The sequence below is a fragment of the Bufo bufo genome, chromosome 3 (assembly GCF_905171765.1).
Source record: "Bufo bufo chromosome 3, aBufBuf1.1, whole genome shotgun sequence".
Taxonomy (NCBI): Eukaryota; Metazoa; Chordata; class Amphibia; order Anura; family Bufonidae; genus Bufo; species Bufo bufo.
The window spans coordinates 263,246,165-263,270,548 of record NC_053391.1 but is presented as its reverse complement, the minus strand read 5'-3'; the positions used below and the strand labels follow the sequence as shown (position 1 = coordinate 263,270,548).

At 45.5% G+C, this 24,384-nt stretch overlaps 1 protein-coding gene across 1 annotated transcript in view; it reads right to left on the bottom strand.

Moving 5' to 3' along the window:
• ZC3H11A (zinc finger CCCH-type containing 11A) overlaps window positions 1-24,384 on the bottom strand; it is a 231,292-nt gene that overhangs the window by 53,537 nt on the left and 153,371 nt on the right. The window contains exon 13 of the mRNA XM_040422208.1: window positions 7,725-8,360. Within this exon, the coding sequence (XP_040278142.1) occupies window positions 7,725-8,360 (636 nt within the window). The remainder of the gene's footprint in view (window positions 1-7,724; window positions 8,361-24,384) is intronic.

Sequence of the window (24,384 nt, the reverse complement as noted above, 5' to 3'; positions counted from 1 at the left end):
GGAATCTCTTATTCCACACTTGTTGAGCCAAGTAGGGGTAACATACAGCCTATGATAAATATTGAACTGTATTAGGACATGATTGAAGTTATGGGATAGTACATCTGGGTTAGTAAAAATACTCCCCCACCCTACACTTTGTATATTTGGGCAATCCCTCACCCAAGCCTTTTGCCCTGGTGTTTGTGTCTCGGAAAACCGTGAATTAATTAATAATTTATATATATTTGAAATCTTCATTCTTACTAGTGCCTTCCCAAACCGCTCATTTAGCGGAGAGGAATTATCTATTTCTAACAGTGATTTATCATCTAAACTAAAAAGTGCCGAACGAAGCTGAAAATACCTAAACCATGACAAATTCTGTACACTATGTGATAGTTCCACAAACGGCCTGATTTCTCCGTTATTAACAACCTGTGCCAGGGAAAAAATTGTATTTTTTTTTGCCAGATCTAATATCTGTAGGTGAGTGTTGTGCCAAAGAGGCTTGAATGTGAGTGATCCTTTTACTCCCAACCATTCTCTAGTAACAGCCCATATTTTCATTAGGAGTTTTATAGTCCCTTTAGGCCCCCGGGCCCTATTAGTCAATAACCCTGATTCCAGAAGCGTAAATATATTATTATGTGGAGAGCTTCTTACTAGACTACTTAAGAAGGTGCTATTTGGCCATTCATTGCACGTCCATAACTGGGCGGCAATGAAGTAGCCCTTGAAACATGGGAGATTTAGACCCCCATGGTCCAAAGGCTTTAAAGGTATTCCAATTTGAATCTCACTTGTTTTCTTCCCCAGATCAAATCGTTGATTACTCTTTCCATTAATTTGAAATATTTATCGTCTATCCAGATGGGTAGATTCTGAGGTAAAATTACCATTTTAACCAGTGAAACTCGATCCGCTCTGGATAAGGGAAGTCTTAGCCAAGTCCCTATTTTTGCTCTTATTTTGGTTATCAATGGGGTCAGGTTAAGATATACTGAGTCTTCAACCTTGGGAGATATCGTCATACCTAAGTATTGAAAGGTATCAACCAGATCTAACTGGGTTATCAGGGGTTCCTCTTGAGTCACTGAATCTATTGGCATCAGAATAGTCTTTGACCAGTTTATATCTAGGCCTGATACCCCACCAAATAGTTTATTATAAATAATTCTTGGGACAGTTATCTCTGTGTTATCTGCAAAGAAAAGAACATCGTCCGCATATACACGAGAAATACGATCTTCCTCTCCTAGTGTTCCAAAACCTTTAATTTGAGGAGCCTGCCTAACAGCCAGAGCCAAGGGCTCAATGTAGATATCGAAGAGAAGAAGTTGAGATAGTGGGCAACCCTGCCGGGTACCTCTATTTAAATCAAAGCTCGAAGTAAGGCTCCCATTGAGACTCAGCCTGGCCGTAGGGGACCTATAAAGTGTCTTAATCATATTTATAAATCTCTCCCCAAAGCCCATCCTCGCCAAAACCTTCCACAGAAACCGCCTCTCCATCCTGTCAAAGGCCTTTGAGGCATCTAAGGACAGGATGGAGCAAGCAGACCCACCAGGGGCCTGTATATTGGCAAAAAGCCGGTGGAGATTATGATGAGTACCTTTGTTTTGAATAAAACAGTTCTGGTCCGGGTGGACAACGGAGGCGATTACCCCAGAAAGTCTTGTCGCTAAAATCCTCGCCAGGAGCTTTACATCAGCGTTCAATAGCGAAATCGGTCTATAGGATCCCATATCTACGGGGTCCTTACCTTTTTTTAGAATTAATATTATTACCGCTTCCATCATTGAACCCGGCAGGTTCCCCTCCTCCACCGACTCAGCAAGGACCTCCAACAGTCTAGGAAAAACATCCTCTTTATATCTGACATAAAATTTGTATGGAAGTCCGTCCGAGCCGGGGGTGGAGTTACCCGCACATAGTTTAATTGTGCCCTCCAGCTCCTGGATAGAGAGATCGGCCTCAAGTACCTTCCTTTGCGCCAAAGTAATAGTGGGAAAAGCTATACCATCAAGATAGGAGTCCATCAATTTACCAAGATCCTGGCGCCGATCATGGCGCTTCTTCGCACCAGGGGCATTCCCTTGCTGCCCTATCTGGACGATATCCTAAAAAAGGCACCCTCGCTTCCGCAGGCCGAGGACAACGTCCGGATCACTGTTCAGACTCTGGAACAGTTCGGCTGAATAATCCATTTCCCAAAGTCCTCTCTCCTCCCGTCCCAGAAGCTCTCCTTCCTGGGGATGATTTTGGACACCTCGTCCGCCAGAGTGTTCCTGCCCGTCTCCAAGTCCTCCCAGATACAGGGGGCGGTGTCGCATCTGCTGCGCTCCCGTTCCTCTCCATACGGGAATGCATGCGGGTCCTGGGTCTTATGGTGGCCTCTTTCGAGGCCATTCCGTATGCCCAGTTTCACACTCGCTTGTTACAACAGGAGATACTTTCCCTCTGGGACAAAACCTCTCGAGGTCTAGACGATCGCATCCACTTGTCTCCGCGGGTTTGGGCAGTTCTCCCTTGGTGGCTGTCCCCGATGAACCTGAGGTCGGGGAGATCCTTTCTCCCAGTCTCCTGGATGATCGTCACCACCGATGCCAGTCTCCTGGGTTGAAGCGGCGTTCTCCGGTCTTGCACGGTTCAGGGGCTTTGGTCGGCGGCGGAATCTCGCCTTCCGATCAATATTCTGGAGCTGAGGGCGATTTTCCACTCCCTCTCTCATTGGACTCCTCTCCTTGTGGGCCTCCCGGTGAGGATTCAATCGGACAATGCCACGGCCGGGCCTACATCAACCATCAGGGTTGGACCCGCAGCCGGATGGTGATACGGGAGGCGATGAGAATTCTGACATGGGCGGAGTCGCATGTTCCGGTACTGTCGGCAGTTTACATTCCAGGAGTGGACAACTGGACAGCGGACTTTCTAAACCACAACAAGGTGGATCCAGGCGAGTGGTCTCTGCATCCAGATGTCTTCGAAGAAATCTGCCACAGATGGGGGTGTCCGGATGTGGACTTTATGGCGTCCAGGCTCAACAACAAGCTCCCGGTGTTCCTGGCTCGTGCCTGGGATCCGAAGGCGAACGGGGTGGACGCGCTGGTGTCTCCATGGCAGGACTTCAGTCTTCTCTATGTCTTCCCTCCGCTTCCCCTGCTACCAAAGGTTCTACGCAAGATCGAGGCATAAGCGGTTCCGACCGTTTTCATCGCCCCAGAGTGGCCTCGCCGCGCGTGGTTTTCAGACGTGGCTCGGATGCTGGCGGCCGCCCCATGGCCTCTTCCCGACAAAGGACCTACTGTCTCAGGACCCGCTCTTCCACCGGAATTTACGGTCTCTTCGTTTGACGGCGTGGCTGTTGAAACCGCCATCCTGAAGAGGAGGGGGTTCTCGGATTCAGTAATTAGAACCATGATCAGTGTGAGAAAGCCGGCTTACTCCCGGATTTACTATCGTACCTGGAAGGCTTTCCTGACTTTTTGTGAGAGCTCGGGGTTCCCTCCCATTCGCTTTTCCATCCCGACGGTGCTGTCTTGTCTTCAGTCCGGATTGGAGATGGGTCTGTCGCTGGGTTCCCTAAAAGGTCAGGTTTCGGCGCTGGCCGTCTTTTTTCAGAAGTCCCTTCAGGGGGTGGCACATTCGGTTCCTCCATATGTTCCCCCTTTACCTCAATTTGGTCCTGCATGCTCTGCAGACGGCCCCCTTCGAACCTCTGAGAGAGGTCTCCCTGACTTTTCTCACCTGGAAAGTGGTATTCCTTGTGGCCATAACTTCCATCAGACAGGTGTTGGAGTTGGCCGCTTTTTCCTGTCAGGAGCCTTTTCTGTTTTTTCACCAAGATAAGGTTGTGCTCCGTCCGGTTCCCTCCTTTCTGCCCAAGGTGGTCTCTTCTTTCCACCTTAACGAGGATCTTGTCCTGCCCTCCTTTTGTCCTTCTCCGGCAAACCCCAAGGAACGCGCTCTACATTCCCTGGATGACGTCCGGGCCTTAAAAGTGTATCTCACGACCACCGTTTCCGTCCACCGTTCAGATTCCCTCTTTGTGATTCCCGAAGGGCCTCGTAGGGGTCTGGCGGCCTCCAAGGTCGCTGTGTCGCGATGGATCCGCTCGGCTATTTCCGCGGCTTATCGCGCTCGTGGTAGGGTTCCCCCGGTTAGGATTACCGCTCCCTCCACTAGGGCGGTGGGGGCTTCCTGGGCAAGGCGCAATCGTGGACATACTTTTGCAAAGTTTTATCAGTTGCATTCCCTGGCTTCGGCTGATGCTGTTGTTGGCCGCAGGGTTTTACAGGCTGTGGTTCCTGTTTGACCGTTTCCTCCTGGCGGTGCTGATATTCTCCCACCCCATGGACTGCTTTAGGACGTCCCATTTTTTGTGAAACTCACCTGTAAAATCTTTTTCTCGACTTTTCCATTGGGGGACACAGCTCCCACCCATTCTGCCTGTTGCAGGAGGGATTTTCAGTTTCTGTTTGTGGTTGGACCTCATAGGCTTTGGTCCGATGGCTTCCATTATTTTTGCTTCTCCTTCTCCTACTGCTTTTGCAACGCCTGAGTTTCTCCTGGTGGAGTCGGGGGTATAGCCCGAGGAGGAGGAGCTCTTTTGTATTTGCATAGTGTCCCTCCTACTAATACCTCTAAGCTATACCCCATGGTCTGTGTCCCCCAATGGAAAAGTCGAGAAAAAGATTTTACAGGTGAGTTTCACAAAAAATCTCCTTTTTTCTGAAGTGAAACAACCCCTTGAATGACCTATCCTTAAGGATAACTCATCCCAATGTCGGTGGGTTTTCATTCATCCAAGTCATGGCATGTCAGTAGCAATAAATCACAGCAACTGGACTTGTATTTCCATTTTTCTCGAAGACATTTCGATAATCATCTGACTGGCTCTCTCAATTAGGGTTGCACAGGGTATCGAAGCATCGATACCCAATCAATACTTTTACACCCAGATTGATACAATACCGGGTCTTACTATTTACCGATACTAGGCTGCGCAGCCTAGTATCAGTTACAGAATATGGTATGCGGCTCTCTCCGCGTGCGCCATGTTCTCTTCACTAGCATAGTGGAGAAGGAGGGAGTCCCTCCGTCCCCACGGTGATGCGGCTGCCGCTGCCACCAATGGCGAGATAGCAGGGAGGAGGCCACTGCACCACTAATGAATGTAAAAAACACATTAATTCAAGTGTAGGCACCGGGTGTCGGCGGCGGTATCACATACCCGGCACCTGGCCTCAATAACAGAGCAAGTCGATCCGCGGCAATTAAAGGGGGTTTTCCCCATCTCAGACAAAGGGGGCATATCGCTAGGATATGCCCCCATTGTCTGATAGGTGTGGGGACCCGCAACTACAATAAGAACTGAGCCGGGAAATGAATGGAGAGCGCACTGCGCATGCGCAGCTGCCCTCCATTCATTTCTATGGGGCCGCCGAAAATAGCCGAGCACTGGCTCGGCTATTGCCGTCTGCCCCATAGAAATGAATGGGAGCATGGGCCGCGCATATGCGGTGCGCTCACATTCACTTCTATGGGAGCAGCGTTTGGTGGTGGACGGACCCCGGGAAATCCAGGGTCCTCCAGCCACAGCGCTCCCCGCTTCGTTCTCATTGTAGGTGCGGGTCCCGCACGTATCAGACAATGGGGGCATATCCGAGTGATTTCCCCCCCATTGTCTGAGATGGAAATATCCCTTTGAGCCCTCGGGTGCCAGACCGGAGGGGTTAATTGCCGCGGTTTGGCGGAACGCATGCCACTACTCTACTCATGTCACCGTCAGGCCTAGGCTTGCACTGTGAACTGACTGCACATGCCGGACAGTGACTCTTTGGCATAGGGGCACTGGGATAGCTTAGAGTGAAACATAAAAAGAGAGAACGGCAGTATCCGGAGGGCATGGACACTTACATTTGGGGAGGAACACCCCTGGGCACTTGAAACTCATTTGCAAACGTTGTTTATTCAACACCAAGTACACAGAGAAGAGAAAGAAAAGGTACAATCTGGTGTTTATCTCACCTACAGTGCAGTGTTAACAGTTTAATAGGTAGGCGACAGACTTCCTTTAAGTTAATTTAGCTGATATTTATGTTCCTGAGTGTAACTGGGATCAAAAGGATGAAGATTATACAGGGAGTGCAGAATTATTAGGCAAATGAGTATTTTGACCACATCATCCTCTTTATGCATGTTGTCTTACTCCAAGCTGTATAGGCTCGAAAGCCTACTACCAATTAAGCATATTAGGTGATGTGCATCTCTGTAATGAGAAGGGGTGTGGTCTAATGACATCAACACCCTATATCAGGTGTGCATAATTATTAGGCAACTTCCTTTCCTTTGGCAAAATGGGTCAAAAGAAGGACTTGACAGGCTCAGAAAAGTCAAAAATAGTGAGATATCTTGCAGAGGGATGCAGCACTCTTAAAATTGCAAAGCTTCTGAAGCGTGATCATCGAACAATCAAGCGTTTCATTCAAAATAGTCAACAGGGTCGCAAGAAGCGTGTGGAAAAACCAAGGCGCAAAATAACTGCCCATGAACTGAGAAAAGTCAAGCGTGCAGCTGCCAAGATGCCACTTGCCACCAGTTTGGCCATATTTCAGAGCTGCAACATCACTGGAGTGCCCAAAAGCACAAGGTGTGCAATACTCAGAGACATGGCCAAGGTAAGAAAGGCTGAAAGACGACCACCACTGAACAAGACACACAAGCTGAAACGTCAAGACTGGGCCAAGAAATATCTCAAGACTGATTTTTCTAAGGTTTTATGGACTGATGAAATGAGAGTGAGTCTTGATGGGCCAGATGGATGGGCCCGTGGCTGGATTGGTAAAGGGCAGAGAGCACCCAGTCCGACTCAGACACCAGCAAGGTGGAGGTGGAGTACTGGTTTGGGCTGGTATCATCAAAGATGAGCTTGTGGGGCCTTTTCGGGTTGAGGATGGAGTCAAGCTCAACTGCCAGTCCTACTGCCAGTTTCTGGAAGACACCTTCTTCAAGCAGTGGTACAGGAAGAAGTCTGCATCCTTCAAGAAAAACATGATTTTCATGCAGGACAATGCTCCATCACACGCGTCCAAGTACTCCACAGCGTGGCTGGCAAGAAAGGGTATAAAAGAAGAAAATCTAATGACATGGCCTCCTTGTTCACCTGATCTGAACCCCATTGAGAACCTGTGGTTCATCATCAAATGTGAGATTTACAAGGAGGGAAAACAGTACACCTCTCTGAACAGTGTCTGGGAGGCTGTGGTTGCTGCTGCACGCAATGTTGATGGTGAACAGATCAAAACACTGACAGAATCCATGGATGGCAGGCTTTTGAGTGTCCTTGCAAAGAAAGGTGGCTATATTGGTCACTGATTTGTTTTTGTTTTGTTTTTGAACGTCAGAAATGTATATTTGTGAATGTTGAGATGTTATATTGGTTTCACTGGTAAAAATAAATAATTAAAATGGGTATATATTTGTTTTTTGTTAAGTTGCCTAATAATTATGCACAGTAATAGTCACTTGCACACACAGATATCCCCCTAAAATAGCTAAAACTAAAAACAAAACTAAAAACTACTTCCAAAAATGTTCAGCTTTGATATTAATGAGTTTTTTGGGTTCATTGAGAACATGGTTGTTGTTCAATAATAAAATTAATCCTCAAAAATACAACTTGCCTAATAATTCTGCACTCCCTGTAATGTCCATGCCAATGTCTTTCAGATGCTGCTTACCTGGGATTTTGGAGAATCTAAGGCTCATCTTGTGCTTTGGTGGAGCCTGTGGTTGAGATACAGACTCCACATTCTCTGATTTGGCAGTTTGCTGGAGACGGAAAGCTTTCTCTTGTCTGATCTCTTCAAGTGTCTTGACTCTAACTTTCTCTATTGACTGTGAGCTTTGTTTAGGCCCTTTTAAACTCACAGAAAGAGCTTTAGCGGTGCCAACACTGCTGGAAATATTGTCATTTACAAGAGGCTGTTTAAACTGTCTTTCCACCTGAACTTTCTGAATAAAATTAATCTGTTTTTGTGTAGCATCAGTTGGGATTGTATTATTTTGTGCTGTATTTCCATCTGTGTGCCCGATCACCTTATTTGCCTTGTTGTCTAGGTCATCTTTCGCGTTTTCTCGTTTCTGTATCCCATCTTTCAGTTGTCTTAGCCTCTTTTCTGCTTGAATTTCACCCAAAGATTTAATGTAAATTCCTGTCTGAGTCTTTGAGGAAAGCTTGTTTTTTATACAGATTTTATCTTTACTTTCAGAAGGTAAACTTGTGGTCTCTTGCTCCAGCCTTTGATTGGCTTTTTCCTGACGGATTTCTTCAAGAGTCTTAATGTGGAAGTCAGTTGCTGTAGTAGCAGCTGTCTCTGCAAAAAAATATAACAAGTCAGTAAAATATCTCATGTTTTCTGTTTGCTCCTTGATGCACAATACAGTTGGAGAAACTTACAGAAATCCGGGACCATGCATCCAAATTTGCAACCAATATAAAAAGGTGTATCTTATGACTACCTGGACCTGAGAGTTAAACAAGAGGTTTCAGGAGCCTATTGTGCTGGATAATACAGTAAGTAAACACTTACAAGAATAGGTGCACTACTGTGGTGAATGCAACCATTAAAAACTGACTAAACCCTCACACTGATGTTAAAATGAGACTTTAGCTAATATTTCTATATCACCACCACGATGGCACACAAGGAAATTGACCCCTGACCACTGTAGGGACAGGAACAGAGAAAGGTTCAACCCCCCCTCCCACCACCAGTGTTTTCCTGTCCCTACAGAGGGCAGGGTAGAGAAATCCTACTGTCTATCATTTGAAAGACTTCTGTATTTAGAGACCATTCTGTCTGGTCTAAATTCCTCCGACGAGATAGTCCACCTCTAGATTCAGATCTGGAGCCTGCTCCCAGGGCGTCGTCCCCCCGCCTTGCCCCTGGTGGGTTAAGCCTGGTTTGCTTGCCCAGCGTGTTCGGCGCTTTGAAAATATGTCACTTCTGGCGGATGCAGGAACTGACTAAAGCGGCGTGCAGCGTTCTGGCCAGCATAAAGCAGGAGAGCCACATTATTCTGAGTCTGGTACATTGTGGTAGCATGTCGGGACCAGAGCTGCGCTCACCACAGGAGCCTGTGCCGCCCTCCGCTAATTCCCTTGTGGGGAGAAATAATTTGATATTTTGCTAACTATGTTTCGGATGCACTATGGTCAGGGAGTCATAATTGATCCCCCTCTCCTTTTCTAAACACAAGGGTGTTTCACCACATATATATATATTTATGTGTGCAGGCCTCCTCCTGACTTGGGTCTGTTCTCGCCTCATAGGAGCCCTCACTAATGATGGAATTCAGGGCTATGATACAGGAAGAAGTTAAATACTCATTATCTCATTTGTGTACGACTCCTAGGGGACCACTTCCCCCTAAGCGACAAAAATGTATATCGCCCTCATCCTCGGATTCCGAAGACTTGGGGGAGGATGCCTCCTCCTCCAGGCATTGGGATGAAGAGGACCTTGCTTCAGAAACTGAATTCTCTGAGGGCAATAGAAAATTCTATTTTGCTGTGGACGAAATGCTGGATCTTTTAAAAGCTGTGAGGGCCACTATGGGGGGTGGAAGAGGAGCAGAAAACCCATTCCATCCAGGAGGAAATGTATGGGGGGGGTCTAAGGGTTTAAAGAACACGAGTATTCCCCATTAATGAGAACATAAAAGAAAGATGATTTTAGAGGCTTTCAAAAACCGTCTATTTGATCCGACTGAATCTAAAATATTCAATGAGATCCCTAAAATAGACGTGCAAGTGGCAAAGGTCAATAAGAAGACATCATTGCCCTTTGAAGACTAATCCCAGTTAAGGGATCCCATGTAGAGGAAAGCGGACAGTCTGTTCCGAAAATCAAGGGAAACATCGATGTTTAACCTTAAATCAAATATCACCGCAACATCTGTCGCTAGATCTATGTTCCTTTGGCTAAATGAACTTGAGAACCGTATTAGGGATAAGACCCCTAGAGAGGAGATTCTAAACTCTATCCCCTTGCTGAAATCAGCCATGGCTTTCCTAGCGGATGCCTCTGCTGAGTCGGTAAAATTCTCAGCCAAGGACGCGAGCCTCTCCAACGCGGCTCGCAGAGCACTTTGGATGAAGTCTTGGTCAGGAGACAAGACTTCAAAGATGAAGCTGTGCTCCTTTCCCTTTTCTGGTGAATATGTTTTTGGCCTGTGTTAGATAAGATCCTGGAAAAAGCCTCAGACAAGAAAAAAATAAAATAAAAGTTTTCCCGAATACCATATAGGAAAAAATATCACTTTCGTTCTTCCTTGGGCCAGGATAGATTGCATAGAGGAAAGGGAAAATTGGGACGCTGGAGCTACCCCAAAGGGAACAAAGGAAGGGGTTTTCTCCTTAACCCCCAGAACAAACCCAGCGATAAAAAAATGACGCCAGGGTAGGGGGAAGACTGAAGAATTTTCTTACATTTTGGGAACTGATCTCCCTGAACCCGGGAGGTAGTAAAATCCGGTTACAGGATAGAATTTCCTTCAGTCCCCCAAACAAATTCATTGTGTCCAGCCTCAGATCTTTGACTGCTCAGAACAAGATCTGGCAGGGAGTGCAAGATCTTTTAAAAAATGGAAGTGGTAGTTAAGATCCCGTTTCCAGAGCAAGGAAGAGGATTCTACTCCAATCTATTCCTAGTGAAAAAGAAAGAGGGCTCATTTCGAACCATAATAAAATCTGAAATTCCTGAACAAATTCATATCTTACCGAAAATTTAGGATGGAGTCCCTAGGGTCTATAAACCCTTGATAGGAAAAGACGCTATAATGTGCACGGCGGACTTAAAGGACGCCTATTACCATGTTCCAATTCGTATCAACTCCCCAAAATTCCTGTGGTTCGCCATCAGAGATCAGGTTTAATACATCATTATCAATTCACGGCCCTTCCATTTGGAATTTCCTCCGCACCCAGGATTTTCACCAAACTCGTAGTAGAGATGGTGGCATATTTGAGGAAAAGAGAACTAATCTTAGTCCCATACTTAGACGATTTTCTCCTAATTGGCGATACAGTAGACCACCTATTAGCAGATTTAGACATCTTCCTGTCAACACTGGGAAAACTAGGGTGAATAGTGAACATCAACAAATCAAACCTACAACAGTCCACAAAAATACGTTTCCTGGGGGTGATTCTAGACTCTAATATTCAATCCACTTTTCTTCCCCAAGACAAAATCAGTTCACTGCAAGAGAAAGTCAGAATGTTTCAAAAAAAGATCTGCTCCATAAGGGAAGCGATAAGTCTACTGGGCCTACTCACATCATGCATACCCTCAGTACCTTGGAGTCAACTGCATTTCCGACCTCTACAGACTTAAATTCTCAGAGTTTGGAACAGGCAACAGATTACTCTAGATTACAGAGTATCCATGCCTCACATGGTAAAAAGATCACTATGTTGGTGGACAGTCTCAGGAACCTCTCCAGGAGAGTAGTATGGAAGAGAACTCCCTATGTACAGATCATGACGGACGCAAGTCAGTCAGGATGGGGAGTGAAAGTGGGAGATTTTTACTATCAGGTCTCCTGGCCCCAGTCAGTCAGCTCTCAGTCGTCAAATGTCAGAGAACTGAAGGCAGTATGGGAATCCCTAAAAGATATCGGAAGAAAATCTTCGGAGTTCCCACCTAAAAAAAAAAAAATTCAGACAACACGACAACCATTGTTCCTCCCTGATGGGAGAGGTAGGCAAAGTCGCAAAATCTCCTGTCCTGATCAACAAAGATCTTCAACTGGGCAGAACAAAAAAGGAGATTTTTGTATAACTTACCAGTAAAATCTCTCTCTCGGTCTTCATTGGGGGACACAGAAACTGTGGGTACAGCTATGTCCTCTAGGAGGGGTTGACACTAGTAAAAGCTGTTAGCTCCTCCCCTGGCAGCTATACCCCCTCCAGCCTGGAGAGAGAGCTTCAGTTTGAGCACAAGCAGTAGGAGAAGAAAGCCAACCAAAGAAAAAACATGGAACACCAACCATGCCAAAAGACCTAACGGGGTTCAAATCAGCAACTGCCACAACTGTGGTCGAACAACAATACTGGGTGGGTGCTGTGTCCCCCAATGAAGAGCGAGAAAGATTTTACTGGTAAGTTATACAAAAATCTCCTTTTCTCGCCCATTTTCATTGGGGGACACAGAAACCGTGGGACGTCCAAAAGCAGTCCACAGGGTGGGAAAAACCACAGACCCATGGAAGCAATCATCCCTGCAGGCCTCTAAGAAACTGCCGCCTGCAAGACCAAGCGGCCAAAGGCAGAGTCCGCCGATGCATAAGTATGCACCTGGTAAAATCTTGTTATTGTGTGTAAGGAGGACAAGTAGCCGACTTACACGACTGTACAGCCGAAGCGTGATTCCTCCGAGCCAAAGATGCACCCACGGTTCTGGTGGGGTGAGCCGTGACACCTAAGGTATGCGGTATGCTTCAGCAATTGTAGACCGAATTTAGCGTGCGATTTTCACCTTGGAAGCCGCCAATCCCTTTCGAGGACCCTCTGGAATGACAAAAAAGGGATCCGTACGGCGGAAGGGATCGGAGGCTGCTAAATAGATCTTCAGAGCTCTGACAACTTCCAAATTGTGTAACTCTTTTTCCTTAGGGTGTGAAGGAGATGGGCAAAGTGAGGGTAGGACAATTTCCTCTTTAACATAGAAGTCAGAGACCACCTTCGGAAGAAAAGGGACATGCCGACGAACCACCTTGTCCCTATGAATAACCAGGAAGGATTCTCTGCAAGAGAACGCAGCCAACTGAAACTACCTTCCAGGACAGGAGTAGGAGAGAAATCTCCCGCAAGGGCTCCAAGGAAAGCCTGGAGCATTGAGAGGACTAAAATGAGATACCAAGGCGGTAAAGGAGGACAGTAAGGAGTAACCGTATGTGCCACTCCTGGAAGAAAGGTCCTTACAGGCCCCGGGGGGGGGCCAGAGGGCGCTGGAAAAGGACAGAAAGCGTCGACACCTGACCCTTCAAGAACTAAGGGCAAGACCAAGGTGCAACCCTGATTGTAGAAGGCAGCACCGTGGGGAGAGAAAAACAAAGTGGCGGAACATTTCGGCTTCCACAGATACCCAGGAAGGACCTCCAGGTCCTCTAATAGATCCTGGACGATGTAGGCTTGCGGATGACATCTGCCGAAAAACCTCTTCGCGTAGAATGGCGGACTTAATAGCGACGCCGGCAAACGAAGAGACCTTAAAAACTAATGGAAGACCGGACTCTGCGAAAGAAGGCCATCTCTGAGTGGCAGTGACCAAGAAATAGAAGGGTGTTCCGTTCCAGGAATGGAACATCTATCATCGCGGCAAGACGTGACCGCAACCCCGCTCCGTCTGGTGTGGGGAGTCTCGTAGTCTACACCCGGAATGGGCGGTGGGAAGTATGATCACCAGAGGGCTTACGTGACCTAGACATTAGTCATGTCTTGAGAGAGGTAAGTGTAGATACAGGTAGCACACCCAGGACCAATGGGGAGGATTCACCTGTAGAAGTAGTATGTGGAGTGCCGGGTCCGGAACTCTGGAATAGAAGGCCACTAAAGAATACCCCATGCAAATGCAGATGTAGCCAGGGATTTAGTGGCTGTGCCAAAACTCCGCCTGAGGAGGAAGCCAAGAAAGGGGAGCCACAACTGTATCGCTAGCCCATACCCCAGCGGAGGAGGGGCCATACCGCAGAGGCCACCAATTCAGAGCTAGAAGAATCCGCCACCTGACGAAGGAGCTGTGCAGTAAGAACCATAGTATGTAGTGGTAACGCAAATACCACTCTCCCAGAAGTAGCCAGCGCCTGCCCCGTCGGCGCAAAACTAAGGGGGAGGCGTGAAGCTATCCCGTAGAAGCCATGGCACTATACTGCCCCAGTTAAGAAGAGCTAGCTTTAACACTTTACCTGGAAGGGCTCTGAACAGGAGCAACAGCAAGCTAGCGTCAGGGTAGAACCCCCAGCTGAGGGGGGACTATGGAGTCAGTGAACACTCGACTCGCTAAAACGTACTCCCCATATTATGCCAATGGCATATGCACTACGTATGGATGAGGACAATGTCCTGAACGACTGAAAAAGAAAAGGCCCATGGAGATGGGTGGTCTCTAGGACACAAATGTTGCTAGGCAACCCCTCTGAGAAGACAGGATGTCACAACCATGCTCCAAACAGGCACCGAAAGATAAGAAGGATATCATGTGGAAACAGCGACCGTATCCACTGGCGGCACCCATAGACCACAGATGCAGAGTACCTGCATCCGCGGGTATAGATTGTTGCCACGCCTCACTGAAGAAGCTAAGGCATCTAGAGCCGTGGCGTAGTTGAACTGCAGCAATTCAAGATGCTTAGGTATTCCCCTGTAAGCAGATCACTTGTGGAAGGGGAAATGCAACAGGAAGCACGGTGATGGGAGAAGACTAATGCATATGGCAGGTACAGCATGCAGCAGTGGTGGAAATACTCCGCCTAAGGAAGAGGGTAATGCAGACGACAAGAACTGCTGGCTACCGTGGACGCAATCTTGAAAGATTGCAACGGATTCGAGTGAGAGCCCGAATTACTGATCAACCCCTCCCCCCCCTCAGACCGAACCTCTCCAGGGATGGGAGGGTGCGCCTAGGGAGGAAAGCTGGGGGTGCAGAGGTGACCGAGGAGAAAATGTTCTGCTCTGGCCCACTTGCGCGCAGTTCTACCTCTTAGAAGCTTGCCCATGGCAGTTGTAGGCCACGCCGGTGGGGATATATCAACCAAACTACTCAGAGGGTGGAGTGGGAAGTAGCTGTCCGTCCACTGGAGTGCTTAGGCGGAGCTTTATCAACCAGATGACCTCGGAGGATGGATTGGGAACTTCCAGAGGTTCTGCACTGGATCGCGCAGGTGGAAAATTGTCAACCAAACGGCCCCGGAGGACGGATTGGGAATCCAGAGGTCCTTGTGAAGTGCGCTAGAAAACTATCAACCACACGACCCAGAAGGTGGATTGGAATAATACAGCTGTCCTCCCTGGATCTGCGCAGGTGGAGGATTATCAACCAACGACCCTGGAGGGCGGATTGGGAACTATGAGAGGTCCTCCTTTGTCCGTAAAGGACACGGCCCAGCTTGGTACCACACAGACAGGGTGGTCCTGCGGTGATGAGGCTGAGGAGGGGGAACCGTATGAACGCACATTTTCCTTGTCTTTTTTTTATTTTTATTTTTTTATGAAACTAGGATGCCCAACGTCAAGTGGGCAGAGAGGCAGGAAGGGGTTAACCATTTTAACTTAAAGGCACCTTGTACTGGAGATAGAATCCTCAGATAATCTGGTGCTGGCCGCAAGAGGTGGCTGGCCTGAGGAAGTGGGGCGGGGCCAGGGATGTTATTAACCCCCTAAGTGCCCTGACACCAGCGGATCACATATAGGGGGGAGCCTCCTCCGCTCCCTTCCCAGTTTGTCCGCCGGTGCATGTTCCCGGTCTGCAGCGTGGGTGGTCCACCTAAGTATTTGCGCACGGCCAACCGGAGCTGTCGGTCGGCCGGGGCGCAGAGGGACCTCGAATGATGGCGCATGTCTTGAATCTCTCCAGCTGTCTAATATACTTTGTGTTCCAGTTCCTCACCATCTCTGTTTGCGGCACTGATCTCTCCCCCCTCCCCCCCCCTCTAAATACAGAAGTCTTTCGAATGATAGACAAATGGGGTGTTCCAGAAGTGGACCCGTTTGCTTCAAGGGAGAATACGAAGGTGAAAAGATGCTGCTCCCTAAATCCCAGGGGACAATCCCTGGGTATTAGATGCATTTGCCCTAGCATGGGACTGGGGTCTTAGTTACGCCTTTCCACCACTTCCACTCATTCCAAAAGTGATTCAAAAGATCCATCAAGACAATATAACAATAATTCTAATAACCCCATTCTGGCCAAAGAGAAGCTGGATTTCCTCCTTCAAGAAACTCTCCATCTCGGATCCTTGGCCTCTTCCATCCAGGAAGGACCTTCTTCATCAGGGACAGATTCTACATCCCAATCCAGAGTTCCTGATACTAACAGCTTGGATCCTGAGATCCAGATACTGAAGTACTAAGGTCTTTCAGATAGAGTGATAACCACGCTTAGAACATGGAGGAAAAAAGTAACTTCCGCCATCTACCTAAAGATATGCAAGAGATTTGGTTCCTGGTCGGGGAAACCGTCCCCGAATCTGAAATGACCAAGCATCCAGATAATGTTGAAGTTCTTAAAGCAGGGGCTTAGGCCATCCACCCTCAAAGTCCAAGTGTCGGCTCTCGGCTGTTTCTTCGATTCTGATCTTGCAAACCACAGATGGATAAAAGATTCATGAGAGCAGCTTCCAGGCTTAGACCGACTCTAAAGTCTCGTTTCTCCTCCTGGGATCTTAATATTGTTCTTACTGGCCTAACACTATCTCCCTTTAAGCCACTAGATGATTGTTCTATCAAACTAATATCTTTTTAAGACAGCATTCTTAATCACCATTACGTCAGCCCGAAGATTGGGTGAGATACAGGCCTTTTCCATTAGAGAACCTTACCTGAGAGTTATGGAGGATAGAATAGTACAAATTTTCATTGTGATCAGGAGATCATTTTACCATCTTTTTTCTTTTCATACCTTGGACATCAGACGTACAGTTTTGAATTATTGAGGCTACCAAAGGTTTCAGAAAGTCCGATAGCCTTCTAGTTCAATTCTCAGGGAGAAACAAGGGTAAACATTTTTCCAAATGTTCCTTAGCCTTGTGGATTAGGAACACTATTTCCCTTTGCTATGAGATTCAGGACCTCCCCTGTCCTGACAACTTAAAAGCTCAGTCAACCAGGGCCATGTCCTCTTCTCAGGCGGAGAAAGCAGGAGCATCCTTAGAAGACGATGTGGAAGGAGAAATATACAGCGGCACTCACCAGTGTGTTGTCTCAAAGCGGTGTTTTATTCCATAAACCGAATGTAGCAGGGGGCAGACAAAACTTAACCACGCATAAAACAGCGACTGCAGTTTCGCACTACATGCGCTTCCTCAGGCTGTGCGTCAGCACGTATATTTGCGCCACCCTTTTAAATATCGGTGTTGCTCGTTGTCATGGTGATAGATAACAAAGTTGGGCCCACACAAAGGGTTAGTGAACAAATACACATACATACATACCAATTATAAACTCCATGTACCTCAATACCAAATGACGATATCGTGTGCAACATATATCTATAAGAATGAACTCAAATCATTCCTGTCATTTAATCCAAGCTCACCCAGAGCTTGCGTACGCAAAATCCATCTTGCTTCCCTCTGCAGGAGGAGGCGTTGTCTATCCCCCCCCCCTGCAGGGGGGCAGATACAATCTCTAGCCCGGTGAAAGCGTAACAATCAACGTTACCTCCATGAACACTTCTATCGTGGATACTCGCTATCACGCGGACTGTTTGTGTAGCTGTGCCGCCCCATTCTTTACTTATGTGAGAATATTTGGACTGTGTTTCTGGGGTTTGGAGCACGCTACGAATAACTTGCGAATAAAGCCAGTGAGCGATTATTACTATTATAGCTTCGGATGCATCCGGTTTATCCATATTAGATGGCAAAGAAGGGGCGGAAGATTTCTTCACGCAATGTAACAGTAAAGACATTCTACAGAACCTCAGTACCCGATCACTAGAGGCCAATGTAATGCAACTGGCTGACAGAGAAGTGCACCTATTTTGGAAATCTCTGAAATCTTATAAAGAAAGTCAAAGGGTACCAAGAGGTCTTAGAGTCTATAAATATCCAGCTCAATACGAACATGATGAATCGTTTCTAAAGGAGTGGCAACAATTACATGCTAATTTCTCATTGCTAATTTTGGATACAGTATTACAAAGATATAAAAGAGTAAGATGCAGTGAAAGAAGAACTCACTAAAGCAAAAGCTGAGCTAGACTCAAGGTTATCTGATAGCCTTCTGGAGTCATTTGATAAACTAAATAAAAAACTCAGTCGTACAAGTCGAAGTGAAGGAGAGAAAAAAAAAGACATTTGTGAGAGATAAACAAGATTACAAGTCTGGACATATCTTTGATTGGAATACGGGCAGGAAACTCAGAAAACAAAAGAGAAAACCGAACCACCGTCAGAATAATGATTACTGGACAGCGGATTCTGATTCCAGTGCATCAGATAAACCTAATCAAGGGATAATTGATACCGTGGGAGAGACAAGTGACCCTTTAGGAAAAGGGTCAGAAGGGGCCGTGGAAAGAGAAAGAAGAAAAGGAGTCAGGAAATCGCAAAGAGAAGAAACAGGTGTCCTGGAGGAAATAACCATCCCCCCACTACCAGATGAGAACTTGGTGATTAATCTCACGGACCATGTGTTGCCACCTGGCTGTTTAACCCCTTAAGGACTCAGCCCTATTTCACCTTAAGGACTTGGCCATTTTTTGCAAATCTGACCAGTGTCACTTTAAGTGCTGATAACTTTAAAACGCTTTGACTTATCCAGGCCGTTCTGAGATTGTTTTTTCATCACATATTGTACTTCATGACACAGGTAAAATTAAGTCAAAAAAATTAAAATTACAAATTTCCAAGTTTCAATTTCTCTACTTCTATAATACATAGTAATACCTCCAAAAATAGTTATTACTTTACATTCCCCATATGTCTACTTCATGTTTGGATCATTTTGGGAATGATATTTTATTTTTTGGGGATGTTACAAGGCTTAGAAGTTTAGAAGCAAATCTTGAAATTTTTCAGAAATTTTCAAAAACCCAATTTTTAGGGACCAGTTCAGGTCTGAAGTCACTTTTCGAGGCTTACATAATAGAAACCACCCAAAAATGACACCATTCTATAAACTACACCCCTCAAGGTATTCAAAACTGATTTTACAAACTTTGTTAACCCTTTAGGTGTTTTCTGTAGTTTACAGAAACACCCCATATGTGGTCGTAAACCGCTGTACGGGCACACGGCAGGGCGCAGAAGGAAAGGAATGCCATACGGTTTTTGGAAGGCAGGTTTTGCTGGACTGGATATTTTGACACCATGTCCCATTTGAAGCCCCCCTGATGCACCCCTAGAGTAGAAACTCCAAAAAAGTGGCCCCATTTTAGAAACTACGGGATAGGGTGGCAGTATTGTTGGTACTAGTTTAGGGTACATATGATTTTTGGTTGCTCTATATTACACTTTTTGTGAGGCAAGATAACAAGAAATAGCTGTTTTGGCACCGTTTTTACTTTTTGTTATTTACAACATTCATCTGAGGGGTTAGGTCATGTGATATATATATTTTTTTTTTAAACTTTCAGTTTTTATTGATTTTTCAACATAAGAAAATCAGACAGTAAATATGTCATTTGCATAAGCCAGAACAATGTTAAGATTTGCAAGTACAACTTTGACATTTATATTGTGATGTTACATATTTAAGCCAACAAAAGAATACCAGCTAATAAATGTCACTTGTATAATCCAGCAACTATCACTTAATATATGTTAAGCATATTGATGACATATACAACAAATTGTAACATAGTCAATTCAAGAACAAGACTAATAGATTGAATCCAGAACTTGTGATCCATTTCTAAGATATATTTTATTCTATACTTTAGTGTACCGCTATATATGCTTACCCTATATCGTAATCCATCCACCGTCCTCCATCCACCGCTCTCTCCCGCCATGTATGTATACCACAGTATCAGTCCCTACAGAGCTACAGAGTGAATCTTAACTGCAAACGGGCAAGAGTTCCACAATTCCCATCTTTTGTGAGCCCTTAAGCGTTCAGAGTAAGAATCTGCATATATATATTCATGTTGCATATACTGGTTAACTAGTGAGATCACATCAGGCACCTGAGGAGTAATGGGCAGCTTCCATGAGGTTGCAATAAGCTTCCTTGCAGCTGAGAGAATGCCCATCATAACCAGTCTATGGGAGTGAGGTAAATCTCCTATTCCGATGGATAGCACAGCTAATGGAGGGTCGAGGGGGATCTGGAAGCCCGCCACTGTCGAGATAAGGTCAAAAATCTTCCTCCAAAAAGGGAGAATAATAGGGCATGACCACCACATATGTGATAAGCTTCCCTTTTCCCCACAATTCCTCCAGCAGTTTGAACTATATTCAGGATCCATGTGTGCTATGCGGGCCGGCGTCAAGTACCATCTAAGTTGTATTTTCCTATTTTGTTTAATGTGATTAATACATTTGGCAGTAGCTATCGTCCAGTGGAAAGCATCCCTCCACTCCCCGACCGACCAAGAGCTTTCAAATTCCTCTTCCCATTTCACCATAAAGTTAAGCTTTGTTTCTAAAGTAGGGTCAAGTGCATGATATGCAGTAGCAAGGCCTTTCCCCTGACCTGTCGTACCAGTAAAGTATTTACCAAAAGGGGTCGTTTTATTCAATGAAATAATGGGAAGTCTCGTTCTGTGCAGCATATGCCTAACTTGTAGGTATTGATAGAAACAAGTGTTAGGTATACCATAATTCTGATGTAAGGTCTCAAATGTTTTCATAGTATCACCTTCATACAACTGATCCAAACGTGTGATACCTGCCTTCTCCCATTTATCTAAGGAGAGATCGGGGACCCCATATGTAAGCGCAACCAATGGGATCTCAGATCTCTTAGGTGTGAAAAGCAACCCCTTCTCTATATAATTGGACCAGGTCCAAACTGCCGCTTGCATAGTCAAGAGAGGGGGTGTAGATTTAGGTGCTTCCAGGGAAAGGGCGGCAAGAAAGCCTGGGAGAGAACCCAGTTTTGTGTAGGTGGATTCTAATTCATGCCATCTCTGTAGCGAGGAAGGCGCCCACCACTCTTTAGTCTGCTCAATGAGGTTCGCCTTATAATAACGAATGAGGTCCGGGACTCCAAGGCCCCCTTCTCTCAGTTTTGGGTATAGGGCTCGACGGTCCACTCTAGGTGCTTTGTTACCCCATATAAATTTTATAAGGTCCGACTGCAACAGTTTTAATATTTTTTGTGGAATGATAAGAGGAATACATCTAAGTTTATAGAGGATCTTAGGAAGAATCATCATTTTGACCGCATTAATTCTGGCCAGCCATGACAAACAGTTTAGAATACTCGGCATAGTCTGTTAGTAATTCTTTTCTCAGGGAGTCGAGATTGCTTCTCACCAAATTTAGTATACGAGGTGTTAATAGTATGCCCAGGTAAACTATGCCATCCTCTGTCCACTGAAATGGAGCCTTCGCCAGAAGTTCCCTTTTGAGGGGTTCTTGGATCGCAAATGGGAGAATATGCGATTTTGTAACATTAAGTTTATAGAAGGAGGCTTGAGCATATTCATTTAAGACTTCCATAACGTTTGGGAGAGATATCTCTGGGTTCGTAAGTGATAACAGGACATCATCTGCGTACAATCCTATTTTGTGTGATGCATTACCCACATGTATACCTAAAATACCTGGGTCCAATCGGATTCTTTCTGCCAGGGGTTCCATCACTAGCGCAAAAACCAACGGTGACAACGGGCAGCCTTGTCTGGTACCGTTCGTTATATCAAAGCTTTTGGAATAAAAGCCAGATGCTAAAACTCGAGCTGATGGCAGAGAATATAGATTTAAGATAGCCGATAGAATAGGTCCCCGGAACCCAAAATGATTTAACACCTCCGTCAGAAACCCCCAGTGCACCCTATCGAAAGCTTTTTCAGCGTCAAGCGATATAAATATTGTGGGTGCACTGGAGGAATCCGCTATTTGGAGCAGATCAATTACTCTACGAGTTCCATCCCTACATTGGCGGCCAGGGATGAAACCAACTTGGTCAGTGGACACCAATTTAGGAAGAAGGGGCTGTAACCTTAGGGCCAGTAGTTTAGAGAATAATTTTAAGTCATTATTTAATAAAGATATGGGTCGGAAATTTGCTGGAGTATCATGAGGTTTCCCTGGTTTAGGGATTGTTGTGATAATAGCACATAACATCTCTTTGGGTATAGCACCCGGGAGTAGAAATGTATTAAAAAGCCGCGTAATGTATGGTAACAAGTTTACTTTAAAGGATTTATAATAGTCCCCCGAAAAGCCATCTGGGCCTGGAGCTTTGTGCAGTTTTAGTGATTTAATAGCTATATCTACTTCTCGTTCTGAAAAGGGGGCATTGAGTAATTCCAAATCTTGGGAGGCAATACTTGGGAGAGATACTGATTTTAAGAAATTCTGTATGGTATGTGAGGTAGGTTGTGGGGTGCCATCGTCATTTTTCAAATTATAAAAGGGAACTATAGTAATCCGCAAACGCATCCGCAATATCTATCGGGTGTGTAGTCATCTTTCCATTATTTTGCTTCATTGAGTCTATACGGGAGGCTACTTCCCTTTTTTTCAGCCTGCGGGCTAGCATAGCCCCGGCTCTATCTCCTAAGTGATACCATTTTGCCTTTGACCTGGTTAGGGCCTTTTCAAATTTGCAAAGCAAGAGAGAGCGTAATTGAAAGCGCAAGTCTGTGATTTGGGCTGATAGTGTATCTGTAGGTGTCTCCTTAAATCGCATTTCTGCCTCCACTATTTGAGCTAAAATATCTTGCATCCGTTTATCTCTTTGCTTTTTAAGTTTGGACGCAGTCTGAATGAAAAGGCCTCTCATGAAACTTTTATGGGCGCACCATAAAGTGGAGACACTAATATCTGGCGTGTCATTAAGAACAAAATATTCGTCCAAAGCTTTAGAGAATATTTGGTGCCGATTCTCATCCCTCAGCAAAAATGAGTTGAGGCGCCAAAGCGGTGGGTTAGGATTAGGATAATTATCTGAGATGTGTAGGTAGATTGGAGCATGATCAGACCATGTAATATTACCTATTGCTGTGTGAGAGGTTTTATGAAGAAGGTCTTTGGAAATAAGGAAATAGTCGATTCTAGATTGGGAGATATGAACCTGGGACATAAAGGTATAATCCCTTTCTGTCGCATGTTGGTACCTCCATATATCATGTAGGGGAGTAGTTTTGAGAAGCTTACCCAACGCAGGCCGATGACCCCCCGTTTTCTTGGAACAATCCATCAAAGGATCAATGGGCAGGTTAAAATCCCCTCCTAGAATGATGGAACCCCTGGCAAAATTCAGCAACTTCTTAAAGAACCTCGTAAGGAAAGAAATTTGGTCATGTGATATTTTTATAGAGCCGGTCGATACGGACGCGGCAATCCCTAATATGTATACTTTTTTTTATTTATGTAAGTTTTACACAATGATTTAAAGGGAACCTGTCACCAGGATTTTGGGTATAGAGCTGAGGACATGGGTTGCTAGATGGCCGCTAGCACATCCACAGTACCCAGTCCCCATAGCTCTGTGTGCTTTTATTGTGTAAAAAAACTGATTTGATACATATGCAAATTAACCTGAGATGAGTCAGAGCTTGAAAATATGACTCTTCTCTGATCACACAAGTAAGATATGACTCTTTTATGTTAATTTGCATATGTATCAAATCGTTTTTTTTACACAATAAAAGCACACAGAGCTATGGGGACTGGGTATTGCAGATGTGCTAGCGGCCATCTAGCAACCTATGTCCTCAGCTCTATACACAAAATCCCGGTGACAGGTTCCCTTTAACACTGATAAATGTAAAGTTATGCACATGGGAAGGAATAATGCAAGTCACCCGTACATACTAAATAGTAAAACACTCAGTAACACTGACATGGAAAAGAATCTAGGAATTTTAATAAACAGCACACTAAGCTGCAAAAAACAGTGTCAGGCAGCTGCTGCCAAGGCCAATAAGATAATGGGTTGCATCAAAAGGGGCATAGATGCCCGTGATGAGAACATATTCCTACTACTTTACAAATCATTAGTCAGACCACACATGGAGTACTGTGTACAGTTCTGGGCTCCAGTGAACAAGGCAGACATAGCAGAGCTGGAGAGGGTCCAGAGGAGGGCAACTAAAGTAATAACTGGAATGGGGCAACTACAGTACCCTGAAAGATTATCAAAATTAGGGTTATTCACGTTAGAAAAAAGACGACTGAGGGGAGATCTAATTACTATGTATAAATATATCAGGGGTCAGTACAGAGATCTATCCCATCATCTATTTATCAGCAGGACTGTGACTGTGACAAGGGGACATCCTCTGCGTTTGGAGGAAAGAAGGTTTGTACACAAACATAGAAAAGGATTCTTTACGGTAAGAGCAGTGAGACTATGGAACGCTCTGCCTGAGGAGGTGGTGATGGCGAGTACAATTCAAGAGGGGCCTGGATGTATTTCTGGAGTGTAATAATATTACAGGATATAGCTACTAGGGAGGGGTCGTTGATCCGGGGAGATGTTCCGATTGCCTGATTGGA